A 25,373-nucleotide genomic window follows, 5' to 3' on the forward strand; every position below is an offset into this window, starting at 1 on the left:
GCAGTCAGGGGTCTACATTGTTTCTAGGGTTTGCATACCAACTATCAGACACTTGATGCATGTATCTTCAACAGAGAGGAGAAGGACTCTGGGCTAAAACAATTCAAAATCCTGCACAAAAACTCAAATCTATCAATGAATACAGTCATATAATCCATGCATAAGTTACATATATTTAGGCATCAGGCAAGACATTCCTCTACTCCAGTGTTTCCCAACCTTGGGCCTCCAGCTGTTTTTGAACTACAATTCCCATCATCCCTGACCACTGGTCTTGCTAGCTAGGGATGATGGGAGTTGTAGTCCAAAAACAGCTGGAGGCCCAAGGTTGGGAAACACTGCGTCTACTCCCACATCTTTGGGCTAACTGAAACTATCTATGGCCTTTTAAACTGTTTTGGTGTCTTATATTGTAAACCTCCCTGTGATCTTTGGCTGAAGGACAGTACAGAAATTTAATAAATAACAACAATAATAAATTTGCTTGGGCTCTATGCAGTTCCAGCATTTTGATTTTTTTAAAGAGTTTTGAATATTTGAGCAGTATACACTTAAAAATCTGCCTTATTCTGAATCGGACTTTAGTCTTTGTAGCCTAATATTCTTTCATCTTACTTGCCAAAGTATGTTCCCTCTCTTAAAAGTATTCTACGTGGAGAAGATAATTATCCATAAGGTCTGCCAGGAAGCCATGCAGGCAACAGGAACCCCAACTGCTATGCACTAGAGACAAGTGCTACCTGCACATATTCAAATGCAACTTCGTAAGCTTTGCTACCGGCTCAGTTTGAACGTAATGCTAAGTCAAACCATAGTTTAGCATTAACCTGCAGGCTCTCAGAGAGGAAATTACAGCTGCTCTGCTCCTCCCTCCCTTGCTGCCATGCTTTTTGGGGCTAAGCTATAGTTTAGTGTGCTGTCCAAACCTGGGCTCTTTGTTTACCTCCCTTACATCTAAATTGGGTCACTATATTGAAGGCAAACAAGCATTTCTGCTACAAACTTAATTTTATACATGGAGAGGAAGAGGCAAAGAAAACATCCTTTTCTCCCGCTTCAGTTTCCTCACCCTAATAACTCTCTATGTCCCAGACTGCACTGTTTTCTTACTTTGGAAGCAGTTGCTCCAGCTGACCAGAAAACAGGATTAAATTGGGTCCAAATCTCTCATCGCTGTGGGTAGTCTTTTATTCCCACTGCCTTTTTAAACTCTGTTTCCTTTCAACAAATGCAGCAACTGTATTTCCAATATCAGGGCTGTTACAGCTATAGTTCCCAGATGGGAAATGGGAAAGCAGCTAAACATGGTTGTTCTTGGGGAGATGAAAAGGATAAGGATGGAAAATAACTTTATGCACTGAAAATGACATATTAATGATTAGCAGGTAAAACTGTCACCCAGAGCGAAGAACGTGACAGTCATTTCTGGGAGGCCAGTCAAAAATGAAGGGAAATATTGCAGATCAGCTCTTCAGTGATTCCTGTGTTAGTGAATAAAGAATGCTTTGGCTCAGGCAGAGAAATATGTTCATCCCTATGTAAATTTTAGAATTTCATGCCCACTTTGTTTCCAGTTTCCTTACTTAGTCCGCAGTACAAAGTAGTCCAAGCAAACATTTAATCTGGTCATATAAAACACAGACACAGAAGGAAAAGCTTGACTTTTTCCCTAACGGGGGGAAGAATGGCAGATCTCCAGAAATGTTCAAACATGTCAGGAAGCCCAGCAAGCCAGCCTCGCCCCATAACTCCCATTAACTGCAACAAATTGTTTATTGCACAACATGAGAAATATGCTGCCCTCTTTACGGAGCACATTTTTCCATGTGTGCTGCACACAGAGGACTTGCGGCACTCTCCTCACCAAGAGGGAAGAAAGCCAGCTTTGCATCCAAAGAAAGGTAACTTGTGGCAATTATTAAATCCATTACGCCAAGGTTCCTTGCTACTCTAAAAAACCACACATACACAGTAGGCACACACAAGCGTCTCTTTTGTGCCCAAAATAAAAGGAGATACCTTAATTAGAACAATGCAGGTCAGAGAGTATGAAACACCCAGCCCAGCTGCCGCGTGCCATTAAATTCATAAAGAGGAGGAGGAGGGAAGGGCAGCCTTAACGAGATTACACACATTGACTTTGATCAAGACACAAAAGCACTAAGGCGTTCCAGGGTTTTTATTGCTGTCTTCGGGCTACGTTTTAATGGTTACATTAGAAACATGCGAACATAGGCTGAGAGGTTTTTTAGTGAGAGCCTGCCTCGCAAAAGGCCCCGCTTTAATAAATTGCGGGCTGTAGGGAAAAGGCGAGGGCTGGGGAACAGATGAGCGGCTGCTTATTAATTACATCCCCTGCGCAATTCCCAACTCTGAACGTTGTGCTTGGTCAGTGCAGGGAACATGCACAGCCTGTGTTGGGGCACCACTCGGAACGGGTTCCTCCCATCAATGCTATCCCAATTTTCAGCACTGTTCCCTTTTGCAAATATAGTTGTTGCAGTAAAAAAACAACAGCAGGACTGCTTTGCATGGCACTCAAATAGAAAGAAAGAAGATACAGGTGGGCCTACCTGTGTCTCATTCAAGATACACACAAAGGGAATATACAGGAACAGTAATGTATGGATATTGCCCAGGGGTTAGGTACATGCTCTAGCCTTGCCTCTGGAGTTTTAGTGATCATTTTACCTTCCCTTGGAAAGAGAGGCAAGCATTTTAATACTTGCTTCAAGAATTATTTGTAGTAGTAGAAGTAATTAATTAATTTAATAATAATTTGTACACCACCCATCTGACTGGACTGCCCCAGCCACTCTGGCTGGCTTCCAGCATATATAAAAACATAGTAAAACATTAAACCTTAAAAAGCTTCCCTATACAGGGCTGCTTTCAGATGTTTCCTAAATGTTATATAATTACTCATCTCCTTAACATCTGATGGGAGGGCATTCCGCAGGGTGGGCGCCACTACGAGAAGGCCCTCAGTGCTGGATCACAGGGTCTGGGCTGAAGGATGGGGGTGGAGACGCTCCTTCAGGTATACTGGGCTGAGGGCATTTAGGGCTTTAAGTTCAGCACCAACAGTTTGAATTGTGCTCGGAAAAGTACTGGGAGCCATATCTTATGAACAACAACAAAAAGGCACTGGGACTGAAACTTTGGGATGGGGAAGGCGGCAGCAGTAAGGCCACCAAGTTCCATCTAATTTAAGTGGTATGCATGCAAATATGCTTTGCTAAACAAAAGGAACAAAACTGTTGAACACCTAGTTTCAGAAAGCAACTGTTGTCAACTAATAAGATCAAGGATAGTCAGTTGGTAGCCCACAAGCTGAATCCTGTCCATTAACTGCATCTGGGTCCCAGTAGCCCTAGCAACTTCTAAATCAAGGTGTAATAAAACATTCCCTCCAGTTTCACTTTCAAAGACAGTTAAGTTTTTTTTCAAAAGCGAGACAGTAAGAGATGCATTCCACCCCAAAGCTTACAACTCTGTTTGGGTTTTGTATGCAATGACCCTGCTGAAAGTTACTTGAAGAAGCTGTAATATTCTGTGTGCATCTCAAATAAATTTTATTTTTTACTATTTTCGATGTGCTTTTAGAACAGCAAAATGTTCAGTGCCAAACTGCAGCTTGAGGGGCTCTTTAGGGAAGCATATTTGTTCCTCAGACCAGGTCCCCCTACTATATTTAACTGATGACACCTTACCATCCAAGCCCATCCAAGCTTACCATCCAAGTTAACATTACAGAAAGGTGTTGGGTGGCAAAATACATATCCAGGCTTCTGTCAGGAATATGGGGTGTCCCCGAGTCTGTGAAAGTGGCACTGAGGGCATCTGCCTGTTAATCCTATTGGTTTTACAATGAATGCCGGGGTGGGTGGGGAGCCTGCATGTGTCATAATAGTGTGTTAGAAATGTTGTATGAGACATTATACTTTTACAATATGGCTAGCAGTTTTTAAACACAGCCATAGATGGCAGATTCTGTAGGGGGTAAATGCTGTAGCACAGTTTTTGCTTTTAAAATATTTCTGTCTTAAAGAGAGATCACTTGTTTGAAATATATGTTTAATAGTGTATGCTACTTCTTGTTCTGATCTTATGTTTACACAAAAACTGACCTGTGTTCTTTTATTTTATATAAATACTTTATATTCTGCCCTACAACAGGTTCCCAGGGCAACGTAGCAAAATGTGTGTGTAACCTCTGTTTTAGAGCTTCATGCCTAGAGATCAGCTCTGTCTTCATAGACATTCCTCACCAAGGAAGAGTTGAAGGCTGAATGGATCTTTTAGTAACTACTGCTTTGCACTATTTTGGGTTTTTGTCTTTTTAGCATTATGTTTCTATATTTGGGCCCAATCTTCTATGCTTTTTCTAAAAAAAGATGACGACTTCAATGGTTACTTGGTTGAAAAGGTTATGATTATGCTGCGTTTCATTCAGAAACGTGTAATAGGGCTGCAGGGTTACTGGATTCTCTGTAGTGTTAATTGATTCTTTGCAGGTCTGCTTCTGGTTATTGTCCCCTATATGTGCATCTTTGAGATGCATGTACAGGAGTATCCCAAAGATGTGCATCTCTGCAACTTGCAAATAGTCACTCTCTCCTCATTAAATTCTTGGAGATCTACAAATATGTGTTTGAGCTATTTGTGCACTACAAAATCTTTTGGCACCTTTGTTGAAAATCTGAAAGGAAGAAACTCATTTCCTATTACTTGCACATGCATGCATGCACACACATACCTAAAAATTCTCTTTTATATGCACTCTCACTCACACAAACACAGACCCATGGAGTCAACATGCCTCTCCCTACCATTCCACGACTGTCTGCAATCTCCTCTGAATCCTGCACCTCCATAGTTATTTAGTCAAACTCCTGCAGCATGCTTTCTTTCTAGTACATGACCTAAATACTCAACACTCAGTGGTGCAGTTTCTTGCATCTTCTTCAAAAGGGCTGAGAGAGGCTATAGGGATGGGTAGGTGAAGCATGGGTGCAAAGTGAAAACCAGTCGGCTAGAGTCTCAAGGGGATACTGCCCAATGTGCAGAGCTCATTGGGATACCCTTAACGTCATCCAACTTGTGATGTTGGAAATGAGGCCGAGCTCCTTTCCAACCAAATCACATGCAACAAAGTTAACAAGAAGGTGTATGATCCTGCCACTAGTGTTAGAGAAGGAGATGGGAGAATCCATACACCCTAAATTAAATTCACTGAATCCCTGGAACAGACTCCAATCCAACTGTAACTTGAACTAGGGAAAATACTACACTTGATCTTAGCCAAAAGGCTGAGAGCGATGGGAAAATACTTGAGGAAAAGAAACAATGTATGAATCACCACCCAAGAAACTAATAGCCTCACCAGAGTACGCAGCCAGCATTCCTCGCAGTGCACGTGCCAGCACTGGATGGAGGTCAGGGGCATCGTGTATGAGTCCTGTGGAAAGAAAATTGAGACAGCCTCATATACTCGAAATTTTTGAGAAATCCCCTATTAGATCCTGAGCTCTTGGGGCAAGATGTAGAGGACATACTGTACCAGTACACCTTCATTTTCTCATGTGATCCACACAGCATAACTTCTGATTCACATGCAGTTGAGAATACACTACAACTGTTTTTTTAATACTGTGCTTTAATTACTAGGCTGGTAATTAATAATAATAGTAATCATATTCCTTACACAGTGGGCTAGGCATGAAATGGAAAGCAGCATAACCTCAAAGAGTTGTGCCTCTTCTGAAAGAGGCATACCAGAAGGAACCCTGAGGTCATCTTCCAAGAACCTCATCCATGTACCCTCCATAAGAGAAGTTCAGACAAAAGAAATTTTCAGTGTTAATAGAATGTTTACAGACTGCTCTACCCATCAAGGTCTGCCTGGTGCTAGGAAGTTTCCTCTTCACCCAGGCATATGATTGTTAATATTGTTACATTCTGCTGGGCATTTGACTTTTCAGAATTTATATCAACAAGTTGGTTGCTGTGGTCTCTGTTTTAATTCTTTTATATTTTTATATTGCTTGTATTTTATATTGCAAATTGCCTCAAGGTTGTTTTTAGAAGGCCTCACCTAAGAAATTGTAATAAATGATAACAGTACAGCGGTACCTCTACTTATGAACACCTCTGGTTACGTATCCTTTGGAATACGCACGAGGCAAACCCAGAAGCATTTTTCCGGGTTTTGCCACACACGCATGTGCAGAAGCGCTCTACTGCGCCACACTCATGCACAGAACAGGCACCTCCAGTTGTGAAAACCTCAGGATCAGACCGGAGCTCCGGAACAGATCCTGTCTGCAACTGAAGGTACCACTGTATTGTTATTAATAATCCAACTGCAATGTAGCACAATGATTACTTGTAGATAGAAACAAAACAAGCTGTTATAGTAATCTCCTCTTGCTCCACAAATGGGAACAACAATGGAATAAAAATCAACAGGTTTATGACAGCTGCTTGCCAGGAACAGCATCAATCCTTATTTTGAATACCCTGATTTTACAGTAAGACTTGCCAAGTATCTCTTATGATAGCTAATTATTGTATGATTATTCTTTTTACAACAGAAAAGAGGCACTTCACTCTGTTACTCTGTCGTTTGAGTTTCTTTCCTAGCACCCACAGTTTATTTCAGTTGTTTTCATAACCAAAGAAAATTAATACATTAAATCTAAGGACTTGTACAAGAATTGTTATTATCTTATTTATTTTTGTAGTAATGGAAGCAACCTTCCCCTTGATGCTATGCAGATGTGAACCCTAGTCCTGCAGCAATAGTGTGACAACTGTACAAATGTAATATTGCAGGGGGATGAGGAGGAAGGAAAGATAAGCTGTTGCAGGAAGAAAAGCCTTCCCCAATAAATAGTATGGACAGGAGAAATGTTCATTCTTCAGCGAATATTGTAAGCTGAATTGGAGGTCACTGCTGCAAAGGAGAGCAAGTTTTCCATTTTTCTTATTTTAAGAAAATACATTTTATAAATATCTATATCCTTTCTATCCCAAATGATCTGCAAGTAATGTTGACATTTATTTTATTTTATTTTATTGGGGGGGGGGGGACACACACACAAAAGTATATTAAAACTATGCAATTACAGTGCCAGTAGCAATACCCTTTTAGAGCAGTGGTGGCAAACCTTTGGAGTGTTGGACTCCAAGTCCCATCATCTCCAGCCAATTTAGGATGATATGGGTTGCAGCCTGCAACATATAGAAGGCTACCAATTCCCCATCCCTACTTTAAAAGGGCTGAAAAGGGAATCATATTCAAAATTTAATAGGAGAAACACACACACTTCCCAGTATCTACCTGACAAGTGATACCATTATTCCTGGGGAGGGGAGCTTGGAGGGGCTTAGAGACACAAAGATACCAGCATCCCTGCAACCAGAGATGTAAAAAGTTACAGACGCCAAGCCACTAGAGGGCGCTTCAGCACTTTAGTAAGTGAATCATAAGAGCCAAGGCACTCCTCATCAGGGTGTAGTAGACAATCAGCAACTTTGAAAGAGTTTGGCTAATAGGCCGTATTCTAACCCTACAGTATATGCAGGGAGACAAGAACACGGACACAGGGAGATCTGCAGGGTCCAATATGTCGCCCACACCACAGCAGCACACATTGAAACATATTCCCGAGCTGTGCCGTTTTCATCCAGAATCGAGGGACAAAAGACAAGGTTTTAGTTTCTCCACACCAGTTGTGCCACCTTCCTATAGGGCAGGCAGAGGTACAGAGTCATTTTCTTATTCATGACCACAACTGGCAAGCTACTCACCATGCAAATGAGACATTTATAGCGGTCCCCACGGGAAAGCTGCCTTTCTAATTCGCGGACACGAGCCTTTAGCGCCTCAAACGTTGTCACTGCTGAGTCTTCTGTAATCCTAAAATAGATGAGAAAGTCAGGGCTGGCTGAATTCTTAAGAGGGGGAAAAAAACACCGATTTCATATGTGCCAAATGTTGTAGAGCAAAGCCACATGATGGCAGCTTGCATGTTGGTTCCTGGTAAAAGTAACTCAAGAAATAGAATCAAAGCAGCAGAGACTGCCTGAGGCTTGAGAATCAACTTTAGCCACCAGGTTTAAGAACAAAGGTCAAGGAGCAGGGTACAGAATACATGAACCCAGTCCTAGTGGATCAATGCCATATAGTATTTCCAGAGGAGGTGAGAGAGCATGAGAGCATGCATGATCACAAACTAATTCGTTCTGGAGGTCCGTTCTTAACCTGAAACTGTTCTTAACCTGAGGTACCACTTTAGCTAATGGGGCCTCCCACCGCCGCCACACGATTTTTCTTCTCATCCTGAAGCAAAGTACCCAAGGTACTATTTCTGGGTTAGCAGAGTCTGTAAACTGAAGTGTTTGTAACCCAATGTACCACTGTATTGAAATTGTGTTGGTCCCTTTTCCAAGAGGACAGAGCAAGATGATGCCAAATTAACATAAATGAGGGGGACGGGCACATCTGAAAGTGTAGTGTTGTGCAACGACTGCAACATACCCATGGGGTATGCAATAGAAAAAAGGCTGAGGGAAAGCAGCAAGATCCCAGATGCCCCCATGAAACTTGAACACTGGAATGTTCTAGCTAAAGGGACAAGAAGTTTTAGTTTGCGCAACTTGGCTATTAGCATTAAAATCTTTGCCACATTTTGACAATGCGTAGAAAAAGCAACCAATATATTATATCAGTAACTGCAAACCTTGCAGAAGCATCCAAACCCAAATATAGCAATTAGAATGAAGGAAACGAAATAAACCGGATAAATTGACATTTATGCCACACAAAACAATTATGTTTCTTTAGTCTAGCATTTCATTTTCTCTCTCCTCAAAACAGCCACTGCCCTGTCAACCGGGGAATATTATAAATCAAGTTGTGAATGATGACAGAGAGCCAAGCAACCACAGATTACTCTGTTACTTGAGTACACATACAGCCTAAGAAGTGCAAATACCCATTCTGGTGGGAACTAACTGCATGGTTTGGGCACAGACTCCAGGAGAAACCAACCAACCTCTATAGCCAAACAGGATCCTTATCTTAGATACTAACAGCAAACTCATAGTCCAAGTGTGGATTCAAAGTGCAGACAAAATGGCAGTAGAGGGAGGCATCAGAAGACTTGGGAAACCCCAATGTTTGCCGAGGTACAAAAACGTAGACCTGAGAAACAAAGTGGAAACCTTGGGAAGAACAACCCAATGATGATGGTGTATGACCAGTGCACCTGGCATGGCTCACCAACTGTGTGACTGGGTGGGGGTGTTGAGAAGACGGAAGGAGGAGAACGGAGTATCCTAGAAAATTGTGTGGTTGGCTGGAAAGCTGGAAGCTTGAACAGGAGCATTCCACACTGCAACATTTTGTTGCAGATACCAATTGTTCCATTGTGTTTGCGACTTTAACAAATGTAGCTCTCAGTACAGTCATACCCCGGGTTGAATGTGCTTCGGGTTGAGCGCGTTCAAGTTGCGCTCCGCGGCAACCCGGAAGTAACGGAGCACGTTACTTCCGGGTTTCGCCGCTCGCGCATGCGCAGATGCTCAAAATGACGTCGCGTACATGCGCAGAAGCGGCAAAACGCAACCCGCGCACATGCATCGTCGCGGCTTATGTTGTGTTCAGGATGTGAACGGGACTCCGGAACGGATCCCGTTCGCATCCCGAGGTACCACTGTACCAGAATAGGGTGAGCCAGGGGTCCTCAACCTTTTTCAGCAGGGGGTCAGTCCACTGTCCCTCAGACCTTGTTGGGGGCTGGTCTATTTTTTGGGGGGGGGGAGGACAATGAGCAGCACGTGAAAGGACTCCAGAGAGGGGCTGCTTTAAATGGCGTCCGCTCGAGAGGGGCGCTCAGCCAACTGCGACTCCTGTGTCTTGTGAGCGGTGGTGGTGGGAAGATGAGTGGTGCATGAAAGGGCTCCAGAGAGGGGCTACCACCAACAAAGCCCAGCCCCCCTTCCACCTCTAGGCAGGGTGGGGAGAAGCCAGGAGGGAGGGAGGAGGTGCCACTGCCACCATGTGAGGGAGAGGGAGAGAGGGGGGAAAGAATACACATGCTGGAAATCCACGCAGTGATTCCTGGACCATCCGCGGGCTGGATTTAGAAGACAATTGGGCCTGATCTGGCCCACAGGCCTTAGTTTGCCGACCCATGGGGTAGGCTAAGCCATGATTTCAAGTATCAAGAGCAAAGACATCTAGCAGGAACAATACTATAACATAGCTTAGGCCAGCTCACCTCTCCAGGAATCTAAGTAAGATATCTGAAACCAATGTTATTTGGTGATGGTGATGATACTTGTATACTGCTTCATTCAAGGATAACAGGGTGGTTTACCATATAAAAGCACAAGAATACATTCCATAGTAACAAACAAAAACAATTACTATTCCACCCAGTTTAAAAGGCTGTAGATTATTTAATTAGCCAAAGGTCTGGAAGAAGAGGAACGTTCTTGCTTGGCACCTAAAGATATGTAATGAAGGTGCCAGGTGAGCATCCCTGTGGAGAGCATTCTACAAGTGGGGAGCCACTAAAGAAATGAGCAACTGATAGCCAGGTGAGTTGGGCAGCAACTCCAATCATAACAAACCACACTACCAACCAACAGAAATTAGACCTTGGTCAGGAAGAGGCAGGCAATGACATGAAATGGTTTGTTTATAGGAGTCTAATGGGCTTCCCCTCGCTGGACAGTTTGTGAAAGTCTCTCAGATGATCATCCCTGTCCAGTGATAAACGAATGAATCAGAGAAGGAGGCAGAATAGAGGCATAAGCAACAACACTCAGTGCCTGCCCAATACAATGGTCAATCAATAGTGAGGCTGTAGATCAGGGTGTTAGTTAGCTGGAAAATTACTGCATTGCCGCATGCGTCACGCTGGAGGGATCCTGGACAATCAATGAGGGAGGTATTGATTTAGTTATTATCACTTCATATGCTCCAGACATTGTTAAATATACATTTATTAACAAAGCTGAGAAGGGGACATAGAGTAAGCCTGAACAAGTACAAACTCTACTCCAGCTCAGCCAGCACACCACAGTCCACATAGCTGCCCCAGCATGGAAGGTTCAGTCAGGCTTTAACATGGCAGAATAAGTAACTGGCTTCAGAAAGAGACTATCCCTTCATTCCCACTGCAGGAATGGCCAGTTAATGCTGCCAGCTTTCTTTATCATATTCAGAAGTGTTTTATTCCTTTATTGCAGGAGTGGGAAACCTCCCGCCTGGGAACCCTGTCTAGGCCACAGCCATCACCACCCCTGCTAGTTGGAATTCATCCATGAACTCTGATTATGTCTCTTGCTTGCCTGGATGGAGGACAGAGGTAGTTGTGAGAGTTTGTGTAGAAATTAGCCTACTGTACACACCCCAGGAAGATTGCCTGGAAGGGAATCTGGGCCTCTGGCAGAAGAAGTTGGAAAAGAGAGGGCAGAAACAGGCAGGGCTTTGTGAGGGGAGACTGAAGACTCCAAGAACAGAGAGACACCAAAATGGAAAGGAAGGAAACTTAAAACCTATCAAACGAAATATATTAAATTTTTAGCCTGTGAGAATTGTCTCACACCAGAAGTTGGGATTGAATCAAATGAGGAATGTCAAGCACTAGAGCAGAATCATAGAATAAAATACCTCCACCCCACTCCCAAACTTAATGTACAGAGGACGGCGCAACAGGCTGTTTACCTTATTCTGCCTTGGTGTGCCGCTGGGAGAAAAGCAAAACATAAAATAACCAAAAGGGAAAGTTTTGCTACTTCCACAAATCTGCAGGTCTAGCAACTCAGAAAGGGCCATGACCACAGTGCCCCTCTAATTATTATTTGTTCTTCTTCTTAACCAGGGTCTGATATGAGCGTGTGTGTGTGTGTGTGTGTGTGTGTACTGTCTCATTGTTGTAGTCTTCTTCCCAGTTTTGCTTCAAAAAATTCCCTTCCCATCTTCCCTCTCCAGTTTATTTCAACAGAATACAAATTTCCTTCCTCTTCATAAATAGTCACACTGTACATAACATTCCATAAATTTTATAGCCCTGCTGTTTATATGTCCCTTGTAAAACACATTTAGAACTGATTATATCCAACACCAATAAAACTTCATAGGCTACTTCCGACACCTGAAATCTTGGACCTTTCGCTCTTTTCACAGTCATTTATTTTGGTGTTCAGGAGTCTAAGAATTCAGGCAAAATTCAGGTTTTCTCATACAACCCACAGGCTCTTGTTCTTTCTAGCGGCGAGAAATAGATGCTAAGATACAGGACTGTTTCCTGGAATTTTATGTTAAATAAAAGATATGCATCCAAAGCAACCCTCCGCCAAAAGAAAGTGTTTGTTCACAATAAAATTATGAGATGATGAACTGCTTTTGAGCAGAGATGCACAACAGATTGTCATTTCCAGAATAAGTGGGGGCATAAACCTGGGAGAGAAAAATCAGTCAACGTGTAATGCAACACTAAGGGACAGTACATCTATGTGGGAAAGTGGCATACAAAATTAATGTAGTAGTAGCAATAATTAGTAAACTACTGACACACACTACTAGATGTCCCTACAGCTGAATCACATGCACACATACCTGTCAACTTTCCCCCCTTTTTAAGGGAAATTCCCTTATTCCGAATAGGATTCCTCACAAGAAAAGGAAAAAATTGACAGCTATGCATGCACAAGGACAAATGTGCTAGAAAATATGCCTGGTGGAGAATTGATAAAAACTATTTCCAGAGGAGTAATATCGTTAGGCTGTTGCAACAAAAAGTCAGGGCAGGATCCACCTAAGGAGCCCTGTCACAGAAGGGCTTCCGCTTGTGCAGTATCTTCATCGCCCCGCCATAAAAAATTGGCTGGAGGGTGGTTCAGGAGAACCTCCAGAACTGTGCACAGGGGCACAACCCTACTGCCTCCTCGATACTTTCATTTCTTTACTGGCTGGGCTTGTAACTATTTGTGTTGAAAAGTGCCTGGGTTTTTCATTTTGATCCCTCAGATTTGCACAAAATCAGAAAACTACACCATGCAAAGGAAATTGGCAACTTGCCCCAATCATTTCATGTAAGCCAAGCCAAGCAGTCATGTATTTCCCAAAAAGTATTCAAAAGCACAAAGGTAATTAAGGTGTCTCTCTCGGAAATGTGACAGGGGCTCTTATGTCTCCCTGCATAGGAGAATGGGGAATTTTTAAAAGCTGGGCTGCTCCAGGTTGTTTCTCTGCTCCCTCTATCTGGGATCAAAGTCAAATCTCCGTCAGGACCACTCAGTGAAGCAAAACATCCTCACTGCCTACTCTGCCTAAGTGGCATAAGTGATCCCAGGATTTAACCATTAACTGGACACCTCCATTTCCCCTTTTTTCTGGAGTGATCAACAACCCCAAAAGGGTGTGTCTGCAGCAGCATTACCAGGTACTTGGAGACCAAGAAGAACCTACTCCTTCTTTACTTGCATCACCAAAGCACATTAAACATTTCTACATCATTTATACTGACAAGCAGTCTGAAAAGTGTGTGCTGAGAATTTAAAATTGCCTTAATTTCTTTTCCAGCATGTTAGAGTGACTCAGCAACTTAGCCTTTTATAGATCTTATTTTTTTTCTTTTAATCCCTCAGTTTTGCACAAAACAAGCAAACAAGGTGCAAGTGCACACATGCCCTCTTGGTACTTAACTGGCATAACAGAATCAACAAAGTGGAAGGCAGTGGCAAACACAAAAGAGAATGCGTACTGGTATGAATGAGAAAGACCAAAGTTTCTCCTCACATACAAATTAAAATAGGTGTGGATTACTCCAGTCTAATTCAAATGGGGGAAAGTGGATTAACAGCTAAATTATCGAACTGAGGTGAAATGACAAAATTCCCCATTATTTTCTTACAATAAAGGAGCTGGCTTTCCTGCTGCAGACAGAAATGTCTTCAGTTATGTATCTTTTTAGATGAACCTCTCTGAAAAAGGCTGACTTGGAATTCTGTGCAGGAATGCTGCCTATATTGAGGAATTGGCAGGGATGCTAATATATTGTTCTCCGAGAGGAGTGTCCTCCCATCTTGATAATAGTGCATTTCTGTAGTACAATATATTAAGAATGCTGTTCACCTGTACTTTCAATGGGTGACTTAGTTTGGCAACATGCCCTAGTTCCTGGTTGCCAAGTTATGAATAATGTAGTGTTCTGTGGCCTAATTTCCATGTTCTAAGCTGAAAATTTGGAAGAAGTTGCATGCAAGGGTGCGCGTCTGCAAAGCAGAGGCCCTCTGCGTCACAAGTGCCTCTATTTTATACTTGCTTGCACAATTTGTTAATGCCACCAGCTGCTTGCCAAGTTTGGAGTTCTGTTAACTAATTTAATCTTCATGCAAAGCAAACATGTTGCGTTGCTCTACTCCGCAGAGGAATTATTCTTCTTACACTTGCATGCTCTATCACAGTGGCATGGAGGGAAAGCTTACTGCCACAAGAAGGCATTCTAAGCTACATTTAGCTAGGACCTGGTAACGATTCCCCAAAGATTTTCCCTACAGAAGAATTCATTATGCTGCTTTCACGCCCCCATCCCTTCACTGACATGGAGCCCAAAATGTCTCTGCAGAACCAGAGAGTGAGTCCGGGAATTGGCACTCGGCCTTCTCTGCCTCCGGGACTCACGTGCCTGGCCCCATCAAACTGCAGACAGATGGCACCAACAATCAATGAAAGCAGTAAGAAGTTTCCGAGTCAGCACGATTAGAAGAATCAGCAGGGATGTGGAGATCTGTTAGCCACCGAGAAGGATTTTTGTTAATTTATTTCAGGAGGAGGGTACTGAAAGGCTAAGCTTGCACTGAAGTTCTTATGCATAATCCGGGCAATCATGCATCACAAGATAGTTGGCAAACAACTAACTCTAAATTTGACAAGCAGCTGGTGACCAGAAGTGCCTGTTCCACTTTGTGTGCGTGTTGCTTCATAGGAACTCTGTAATTGTGTTCTTCCCTACTTTAAAAACAAAAAAGAAGGGTAGAGACATGCATTGAATAACTTGAAATCATTCACACAACTAAATAACTGAATAAATGTAAGTAAAAATGTTCATAAAATGGGCAGGCATTACCGCAGGAGAGAAGGGCAGTGCTGCTGGTGTCTATCACCTTGAAAAACAATTGAACTCTTACATAAACTTCTGCATTTCAGTGCTACACGATGGGAACATTTGTTCTCTAGTAAATTAAAATCTAAAGAAAAAAGGCCACAAAATAACAGGAATGAAAGATAAGGACTTGTGCTGCTCACCACCAGCAATTATCAAGGGTATTTTATATCTGAAGCACTAGTGGTGCAGAAAAAATGACTGCCTATTTTCATTGAATGATGAGGAAATGCAATTTCCCAACAAGAGAAGTACTACTTTGAGGAAATGCATCTAAATCCTGCACAACGGCTTAATTTTTTTTGCACAGAGACCCATATCAGAAAAGACATCAACTTGCTCTCCTGACAGCTACCTCTGAGGAAGAAGGAAGGCTGTCACCAGACTGCTGTATTATTGCTATGTTGAGAGTTGTGCATGGAGACAGACAACACCCAAATAATCAACAAAAGCCTTTCTATTAAGATGAAGCTTGTGCTCTTATTATTCTCAAATATGAACCACTGAAAGGGAGAAGATTTGAGCAAAACTCCAGTAACCACCTTATACCAAGCTATAGTTGGATGTGCAAGGCAGAGATGAATGGTGCAGATTTCAATGTCATGAAAATTTGAGATTTCTGCAAAAAACAGCACACTTCTAGCCCTTAGGAAGCTGCCTTTTAATAGGAGGGGGGCAAAATATAGTAAAACTAAGGCCACATTAATTTTGGTGATAGTAACAGACACACTTTTTTTTGGGGGGGGAACATGAGACATGTTTCACCCACATTAGCCAGTGTGAATTTACATGGTAAAAATATTAATTTACAGTGCTTCACTAAAAAAAACCCACAACTCTGCATGTTTTGCCTCATCACATTTATCCTCAAATGGGAAGAGAATGGGCAGCTACAACACAAGAGATCAGAATGGAACAGGACTCCACCAGTTTGACCTTTTCCTCCCTTAATTTGAGCTCTGTGTGCATGCGTTCTTGGGCTGCAATAGTGCTGCATCTGGCTGTAACATTAACTAAATCATAGGTTGGTGGTATGTGAACAAGCCTCAGGTTTATGAGTTCCCCCTTCCCCACATTCCTTTTCTGGCATGACTGCAAGGAGCAGTTTGGAAGCCTCGACTTCCTTTTTATCCAAACTGTTATTATTTGCCCAAACAAGCCAAGATAAAATCTTAGTTTCTGATCCTCACCTGTTTGGACAAAGCCCTGCTTAAATCAGGTGGAACCTCAGACCCAAGGGCCAAATGTAGCCCTCCAGGCATATTTACCCAGCTCTCAGGAGTTTCCCCAAGGCTACATCCCTTACCAACTGTGCTCACATCCTCCTTGAGTGCTTCTGCCTGGGTGGAATGTGCTCTTGCTTGCTTACCTGGATAGAGGGGTGTCTGTGGTGTGTATAGAAACCTCAGACTTCCATGCAATAGGAATGTCGCCTACTGTACAAAAGTAAGAGATGCAGCTGTTACTTTTGCTTCTTGCCCTGCCCACTCACTTTTGGGGGAAATGTTCTCACCCCCAGGTTTAAACCAATCGCAGTTTACCCTGGTTTGGATGAAATGGCAGGTCACAGCTAGGTGGAAGAAAGAAGTGGGTGCTTCTGATCTTCTCATTGCTGTGCTAGAAGGGAGCAGAGTTGTGCAGACTTCTGAGCCAGGATATAAGAATAGATATCATACAATGCAAGGAAAGGACATGCGATTCATGCAGCTCAGAGCTTCTTTTTTAGTGTTCATTCTGTCTCTTGGGTACCATTTTCTGCTGTCAGATATGCAATCTGCCCCTGTACTGGCATGGAAGGCTGTCAGAGGAAACAGCAACTTATATGGCCAAGATTCAGAACTGAGCCCATCATCTTAAGTTACGCTGTGGTCATGTACAACACACAAATCCCTATACTGAAGCACACAAATCATTTTAAGGTGCTGTATACACTTGATGGAATACTTGCCCCAAAGAGCTTATTATAAACTTTACAAGGGAGCAAAACTGAAACACTGCAAGTTATGATGACTAATTTGTTACTGGTTGTTGTTAAGAGGCAATGGCCAATTTTAGGGACAGGTTTTTGTTCCTGTATGACACGGCTCAAGGTTCCCAAGGTGTAATTTAGTTCTTCAGGGGAAACTAGTTGTATTTTCTAACCTCTGGTTTCCCTTACCTGTAGGCTAACTCCAGTATTTCACAGAGAATCATCATCCATCTAACTGAAATACTCTCCAACGGCCCATCAGCCTTGCCTTCTCTTTGAAATAGCCCAGCTGAGCACTGCACAGACTGTGATTTTTCCCCCTTCTAAGATGTCTTACTCACTCCATAAGCTCAAGACTGACAGTCGAATTTCACACTGTGATAGCCCCCCATCGATTTTTCACTTGCAGGGAGCAACTCTACAAATTAAAGTTAACAGCATTGTTGAAACTTTGAAATAACGGAGGGGGGAAAACAGGATCGAAAAGATACCTGAACACCAGGGGTTCAATGTGTTTGGGGGAGAGGGAGGAAAATCCAAAAGTGAAGGGCATTTCCAGACAATTAAAACCTTTTGAAAGGGAATTCCTTTGAATAAATGAAATCATATCAAAAGATCCACAAAATGTAAAGGTATTGCTGTAGGGGAGGTGGACTGATAGGCAGCTTTGCAAAAATACACGAAGACTCTTGTACTTTGAGAAATACAATTCCGAAATGTACAATGCCTGAAAATAACAATAGAATAAGAGTAAAATACACGTCAAGCCCACAAAACATGGGTTGGGAGTGGAATGCCACTTGCCACTAGCAGTGTCATGCAGTCTACTTTATTTTTAAATCCTGTGCACCTGTTTGCATTCTCAACCGACTGCTTGAACCTCTACTCTGGCCATAGTCTATCTAAACCCTAAATACTCCCAATACAATCAACTTCAGTAAGGACTGTGGAACATGCATGGAGCGACATTAGATCCCACAGAAATTATGATTACAGTAGTGGTCTCCAGGAGTAGAGATGCCAGGGAAACCCATAGTTCTGGAACTCGTATGGATAGAAGTTTTGGAGGGTTTGAATCTGACCAAAGAAGTGAGCCTTAAGAGACTTGAATTATTCTCAAACTCAGACTAGAATCCAAGCTAAAGAATTCTCAGTTTATTCCTTCCAACCCATTCCTCTGTACAATCCAGTCACCCACTTCCCCTTTAAATCTACTTATTGCTTGGGCCAGCAGGAAGTATTCCAGATGTAGGGTGAGGGAAGGGTGGCGCTCTCCAGTGCTTCATGCTCCATGTAACAGCACACCAGGTGCTGCAAAAGACCCTGGTGCAAGGGTGAGAACCTTTTTCAGCCTGAGGGCCGCATCCCTTCTGGGAAACCTTCCGGGGGTGACATGCCAGTGGTAGCCAGGATCAGAGACAAAAGTGAGTGAAGGAACAAATGTACATTTTACCAATGTGCAGCAGTTTAGTTTCTAAACTCCCTCACTTTCTCCTCAAGGACACATTTTAGCAATTTTTTAAACTTAATTTGTTTAAATAAAACCAATAGCAAATACAAAGCATCTAATTCAAAAGGGGAGGATATAAAAGCAATATATCTATTATCAAAGGGTTACAACTTTCAGCTTAGTTCATACCATGAGGGTGATCCAACTTCTTCATTTTAATGTCTAATAACTATGTGCTAAAGAGCCCTAGCAAGGGGTGTGGGTGGGTGTGATTCACTTGTTTCCCTATTGCCCCTGAAAGTCTGCAGAGAAAGTCCTACTGCTTGTGCTACCTTGGAGAATTGATTTGGCCTCCCACACTAGGTGCCCTACTCTTCAGAAGTGCTGGAGTTTTTTCTCTCAAGTAGATCCCAAGGAAAACTGCAACTAAGAACTCAAAATGCTTTTGAGAAAGGTAAATGGGGTTGATCTCTTCCGTATGCTAGGCTAGAACTCTGCTTGAAGAGAAATTACAGCAGATGGTGTATTACACCATTAGTGTAAACCTACTCTGGGCTACCATGAAACTCCCCCCCCCCCATCCATGAATAATTGCCCAAGTTTATAGGATGCCAAATCCTGTACCAGACACACTAGTAGCATCTACCTTTTTTTTACAGTAAAATAGTGTGAATTGCTTACTGTTGCCTTAAATTCTCCTCCAAACCCACAGATTCTTTTACATATGCCCTGAAGATGATTAATGCAGGAAGTAGTACTGAACAGTTAATGACCTTGGCTAACTGAGGCTTACATTTTGCAAACAGAGTCACAAACTCAACAGGCAACTGGGATTTCCAGATGTAAACAGCTATGCTTGTGGTGTTAGTGAATATTTATTTTTGGCATGTGTCTGCTTTTTCTGTATTTTAGCCTATTAATCCCAAAACATTTATGGGGAACTGCTTGCAGATAACATCTTGGGTAATTTTATATTAGCCAGTTTTCTGCTCTGAAACAACTTGCTGAATTAAGCACACATAAATCTCATGCAGGAAGCTGCCTTATAAAGAGTCAGGCCACTGGCCCGTCTAGCTCAGGGCTGCCTACATTGATTGGCAGCGGTTCTGCAGGGCTTCAAACGGGCTACTCCCAGACCCAGCTGGAGATGCCGGGGACTGAACCAAGGACCTTCTACATGCAAAGCAAGTGCTCTTCCACTGAGGCCCCATCCCCAGAGTTCTCTGAAACATCTGCATTAACTCTGTGGCTTTCTAAGGCACACTTGGCAGCATCTGCCAATCTCCAGTGGCTGTGTCCTTTTAAACAGTAACAGTCCCTTCAAATAGTTTGCCTCTTCCCATCCCCCACAGCCATAATTTAAATGAACATGTTGTTGTTGTTGTTTAGTTGTGTCCGACTTTTCGTGACCCCATGGACCAGAGCACACCAGGCACTCCTGTCCTCCACTGCCTCTCGCAGTTTGGTCAAAATAGCCAAAGTTTTATATTGAGACAAAATAATTACAGTTGTATACATCTGTTTAGCTGTATACAATTTATTCCATTTGTCCTATTTGGATATTTCCTGAGAACAGAATTTTGCTGAAATCTGGCAAGGGACTATAATATTAGCAAACAGAGAAGGCTAATATGGCTGGAAATATGGTATAAAGTGTGCAACAGAAGGAATGAGGTGGTCTTTAAGCTACAGAACAGTTTGAAAAGAGGGCAGGGACTTTCCCCACTCTTATTCTTCCACAGCAGGAACTTCTCTCATTTCTGCCACATACATTAAATCAATCATCTGTTTTTCAAGCTAACGTTCCTCTATAGCTGCACCCCTGCCTGGAACAATTTCCCCATCATTTCAGTGGAGAAAGCCCAATTTCTCCACTGAATTCTACGATTCTATGAATGGCTCAGCTCCCTCTACTGACAGAATGGGAGCCCTAGGTCCTCATGAGACTCCCATCAGATATCTATCTGAGTAGACAGATATCACCTGCAACATTTTTCATATCCTTAAAAGCTAGAAATGGGGTTTTGTTTTTAAACAATGTCATAGGAAGTTAGCTTCTGCAATTGTCAGACTATGAAAGCCAGAAAGTTGGTTTTATCTCAGGAGCCAAATTCTGGAACACCATTTCTATTCTTGTAGGATAATATGCCAAAGCTTAACTTTTGGAGTGGATTCGAGAAAATGGATTTGAGTAAAAAAGAAAGAAAGAAGAAGATTGTCACGTGAGTGTACACACACACACTGACCTCCCTTTTCTAAAACCCTCTTCTAAACCAAACAAGCACCTTACCCAATCATCCATGAGGAGCATGAAGAGTTATATAAAGAAGATAATTATAAAGGGATTTAATGCTTGGCGAGCTCAAATTGCCAAGGCTTATGACAAAGGTAGCACACACGCTTGCTTAACTGGCCCAGTGCCCTGGCTTTGCTCTTATGTAAGCGACACAGCCGGAGCCGCATCCAAAATGAGATTTGTTTTATGGAAAAGAAGAGCGTGCCCCTTTGCTCTTGGGAACGGCAGCCGAGTCCCACCTCCCTCTAGTTTTGCTCCATTCCTGATTAATGATCTTGTCTGCCTGATTTATGACCCACCCTGACAGATTAGAGTTTCCTCTTCAACCGCCCCCCTCCCCCCCCAACCTCAGAAGGCACAGCCACACTCCGCTGGAAATATTAGAGAATTATTAAATAAACATTCATACGTCATGTCTCTTCCCAACCTGAGCTCATCCTAGTCAACACTCGGCAGCCCTGGCCTGTTTGCTTTTCATGCTGACAACAAACAGCTGGAGTGATTCATGGAGAGGCTGGCTACAATGTTTCATGTCATATATCATGCTAGCAGGGCTCCCTGCCCCAACAGAGATAAACTGATCAAGCACAACGGGCTGGAATGAATTTATGACAACACAAAATTGAGGAAAACAAATGGGAGGTGACCCAGTGGGGCACTAACCCAGACTCTTTCCTTGGCCTGCAATCTAGTTTGGTGGCAGAAAGCAAAATTGAACATTGGCACTCTGAATTAAGAGGCTGGCTTCTTAACCCCAGGAAGCCTTGATTTCAAGATGGCACCAGGCAACGTGGCTCGCATCTTCAGGGAGGAGAAAATGAGCCGTTGCCGAGTTTGCAGCCTACACACAGGTGGGCTAGTTTTAGCACCACTGCTAAGATTCAGGGAGCAGCAATGCAGGAGGGAGGGCCGAAATGACAGAAAAGGTTGGCTGATCTAAGCAGATACTACTGAAAGAAGGAAAACATAACATCAAGTCTTAAACTAATTTAAAAGCTGTTGTAGCGGAGGAGGAGCAGAATTGTTCCTAGGCAGGAATTGTTTCTGATGGCAGAATAAGATGCAGTGGCGTTAGATTCCAAGAGGAAAGGCTTAGGGCAGGGATTCCAAGCTGAGGTTCAACAGCCACTAATAGCTCTTGAGTAGTTTATTTTTCAGAAACTACAGGCCCAAATAATCCCAAAAGGCTTGCTCCTGCTCCATCCCCCTCCAATCATATATTGGTGAAGCACATGTTTTGCATGCAAAATATCCCAGGTTCAATCCCTGGCATTCAGTCCAAAGCCCTAGGGTTGCTGGCTGAGCTAGATGGACGCCTGACTCAGTAGAAGGAAGCATCCCATATTAAAAATGAGATGGATGGGAGTTGGAAAAGTGGGAGGAAGGAGAAGCATGTTGGCCTAGGAATGAATGGAGAGGCTACAGATAAAGCTTGGGTGGAAAGGTGATGGTGGATGATGTTGTGGAATGACAGAGAAACACCAAAAAAGACTGGGAGAGCTGTTTGGAAGAAAAAACAGCAGGAAAGCTGGTGGCTTGCAGCTGCTTCATTTTACCTCTGTGCTACTTTATGGTCATATACCAATGAATTGGGACAATTTTTCCAGTGGCAAGAATAGATGGAGGGAAACTGTTTGAGGAAGGATGAGACCCTGATTACAAAGTATATGGCAGGATTATGGGTCAAAAAGCTTTCATCCATTATTATCAACTTTGCCAGATTAGTTCAGGATGAATGCTCAGAGGAATTAGCTCCTTTGCAGACACAGACTCCCTGTGGAGTTCTTCCACACAACCTCTGTGTGCATTTACAAGGCCCCCAAGAAACGTTCCCCACTAGCCTCTTAACTTAAATCATAGAATCATATAATTGTAGAGTTGGAAGGGAATCTGAGGGTCATCTAGTTCAACCCCCTATAATGCAAGAATCTCAATTAAAGCACCAATGACAGATGGCCATCCAACCTCTTCTTAAAAACCTCCAAGGAAGAAGAGTCCACCACCTTCTGAGGGAGTCTGTTCCACTGTCAAACAGCTCTTACCATCACAAAGTACTTACTGATGTTTAGGTGGACTCTACTTTCCTATAACTTGAATCTATTGGTTTCGGTCCTATCATCTGGAGCAGGAGAAAACAAACTTGACCCATCTTCCATGTGACAGCCCTTTCAGTCCACCAATACCCAAATCCCTTACAAAGCAGTCCCACAGGAATTAACGAAGGAGGCAAAACACTTGCCTTACTACAAGGTTCAGCTATTCACCACAACTTGAGCATCTGCCCATCAAGATAGTAGTTGCTGCTACAGCATTCTGTTTCTGACTTGCTGGACTAGCTTGCAGTCATTACTGACTGACTAGACTTGCTTAACCCGCTGCATGCTGGATTTCCTGAGTACAGAATAACTATTGTCAGGATGACTAGACTCTCCTTAAACTCTTGAATTCCCTAGCTGAGGCTTGGTTGCCCATCCAGATGGCTGAGCCACACTTGCACCTGTACAGCAAGGTCTAGCAGCATGTAATAGATTCTCTGTGACTACAGAAGAAAGACTGATGTAAAGAAGAGATGGAGAAAAATAAGGTGACTGAGAGGTGGATATAGGTGGCTTACGTATAAAATGTTTGGTGCTTTGTGAAGAGATTATTCTTAAAAGGGGAATTAAAGATCTATGAAACATATTAAATAATAAAATAAATACAGTTTAAAAAGCACACAAGATAGAATATTGAGTCCCAGGTTGCATGTTGTTCAGGAGCCAAGGTGGATCCCAGGCACTGAAAGGTTCTTGTTTTAAGCTTAGCAAAACCTGTACCATATGCTCTTGTTGCATGCCTGCGCTGGCTGTACAGCTCAGTAAACCCTTCCTAGCCCTGTTATTCTATCACTTCTGAATACAGGCTCAAAGACTAGAAAAACCTGTTCGAACATCAACCAACAGTCACAACCAAAGCTGAATCCCACATGTTTTTCTACAGCTGAATATTTCATCCCACGCTGCTCTATTTAGTATCTTCTAGACTACAACCATTAGATATAAGCAATATCCTCATTAAAAAAATAATCTAAAAATATATTACATTATATTACATATAGAAATCATCACATGCAGTTAAAGGGGGGGAAAGAGAGAAATCCTTGTTTTTTCTTGTCATAGCGATCCAGTTCAGATGCAACAACAAATCACAATTTTCCATTTTGACTGATCTGGGCCAATAGCAGCTTTCATATCAAATTCAAACAAAAAATGAGATGAATGAGATACAAAGAAGAATCCATCAGCAAATACATTTCTCTTGCAGGGAGGTAAGTTGCTTGGCATGCAAGTGATTCAGCTACAAGCAGCCTGAAGCACACATTCCATTAACTTTCAACCCAAGTACATTAGCTCTGCGCCCAAACAAGGACAGTTTACTGTATTGTATTAGCTAATTAAAAATATACGCTCCATGCCTAGACTTTGTTTTGGAAAGGGAAGAGAAAATGAATGTCATTCTTATAAAAGTAGGATCAATAAAGAGAATCACTGCTAACTCCATTAACCATTGTTCTAAATGGACAGCCCAGCTGACACAGGTGATAAACCATGTGCTTCTAAACACTTTTTAAAATGCTAATCAGACATTACATGGAGCTTAACACACTAATCAATAATGCCCAGATTTAAAAGCAAAAATTAAAGTTATGAACAGAAGGAAGTGATCCCATGGAGAGCTCACCACAATCACCACCCAAAACAAGAAAAATGAAACCAATTTAGCTCTAGATTAAGAACCAGGAACTGGAGATGAATCAATTTAGCTAGCTGGACTGGGTCACCATACATCATGGCTTGGCAGTGCAGGTGAAAGCAGCCAGACAGTAAGAATAAAAGAACACCTTCCTTTCTGCAAGCCCCAAGGTCTGATCCCACTTATCAATTAATTTAACAGAGCCCACCCCTTCGCACACAACATTCTAGCTCCTTAACCATCACAACACAAACTATTTATCACACACAACTCCCGGAGGAGCAGGGACAGCACAGCTGGAACCTTTGCTTCTAAACATTTTGTTTTCTGTTCCCTTTGGAATTTAAGTCTCTAACTAAAAAGCAGTAACCCTTTACCACAAGGGATTTCTCATGAACCAAGAAATTGCTGTAAAGTGCAATAAATGGCATTTGGTTTTTACCTTCTTAAGAAAAGTAGCAGGTTGAGTATCCAAGTGTAATTTTTGACTTCTGAAGTCAGGAAGTTTTCAGTGTGCTCTCTAAAAGGGGTCCTAACTTGTCACAAAGAGGAGGGTGCCATACTTTACAACTCCGAATTATAGCATGCACCACCTTGGAAAGAATGTGGGGTCTGCCAAGAGACACTGAATAAAGCTTTTAAAATTATCTGATCAAGATGACATCAACTGATCGTTCTGGAAAATGTCAAACCTCTGCTTGGGAGGCCAGGATCCGAGGGGAATAAGTGTTGGTAACTAAT

General features: G+C 42.5%; 1 protein-coding gene across 11 annotated transcripts in view; it reads right to left on the reverse strand.

Annotated features, from left to right (window-relative positions):
* Positions 1 to 25,373, reverse strand: part of RNF220 (ring finger protein 220) — a 327,126-nt gene that overhangs the window by 8,426 nt on the left and 293,327 nt on the right. For all 11 annotated transcript variants that reach the window (XM_082228856.1, XM_082228855.1, XM_082228854.1 and 8 more), the window contains 2 exons: positions 7,816 to 7,924; positions 5,387 to 5,461 (listed from right to left, as the gene is read on the reverse strand). In XM_082228856.1, the coding sequence (XP_082084982.1) occupies positions 5,387 to 5,461; positions 7,816 to 7,924 (184 nt within the window). The remainder of the gene's footprint in view (positions 1 to 5,386; positions 5,462 to 7,815; positions 7,925 to 25,373) is intronic.

This window comes from Podarcis vaucheri (assembly GCF_965113315.1).
Source record: "Podarcis vaucheri genome assembly, chromosome: 6".
In the NCBI taxonomy this organism is placed as follows: domain Eukaryota; kingdom Metazoa; phylum Chordata; class Lepidosauria; order Squamata; family Lacertidae; genus Podarcis; species Podarcis vaucheri.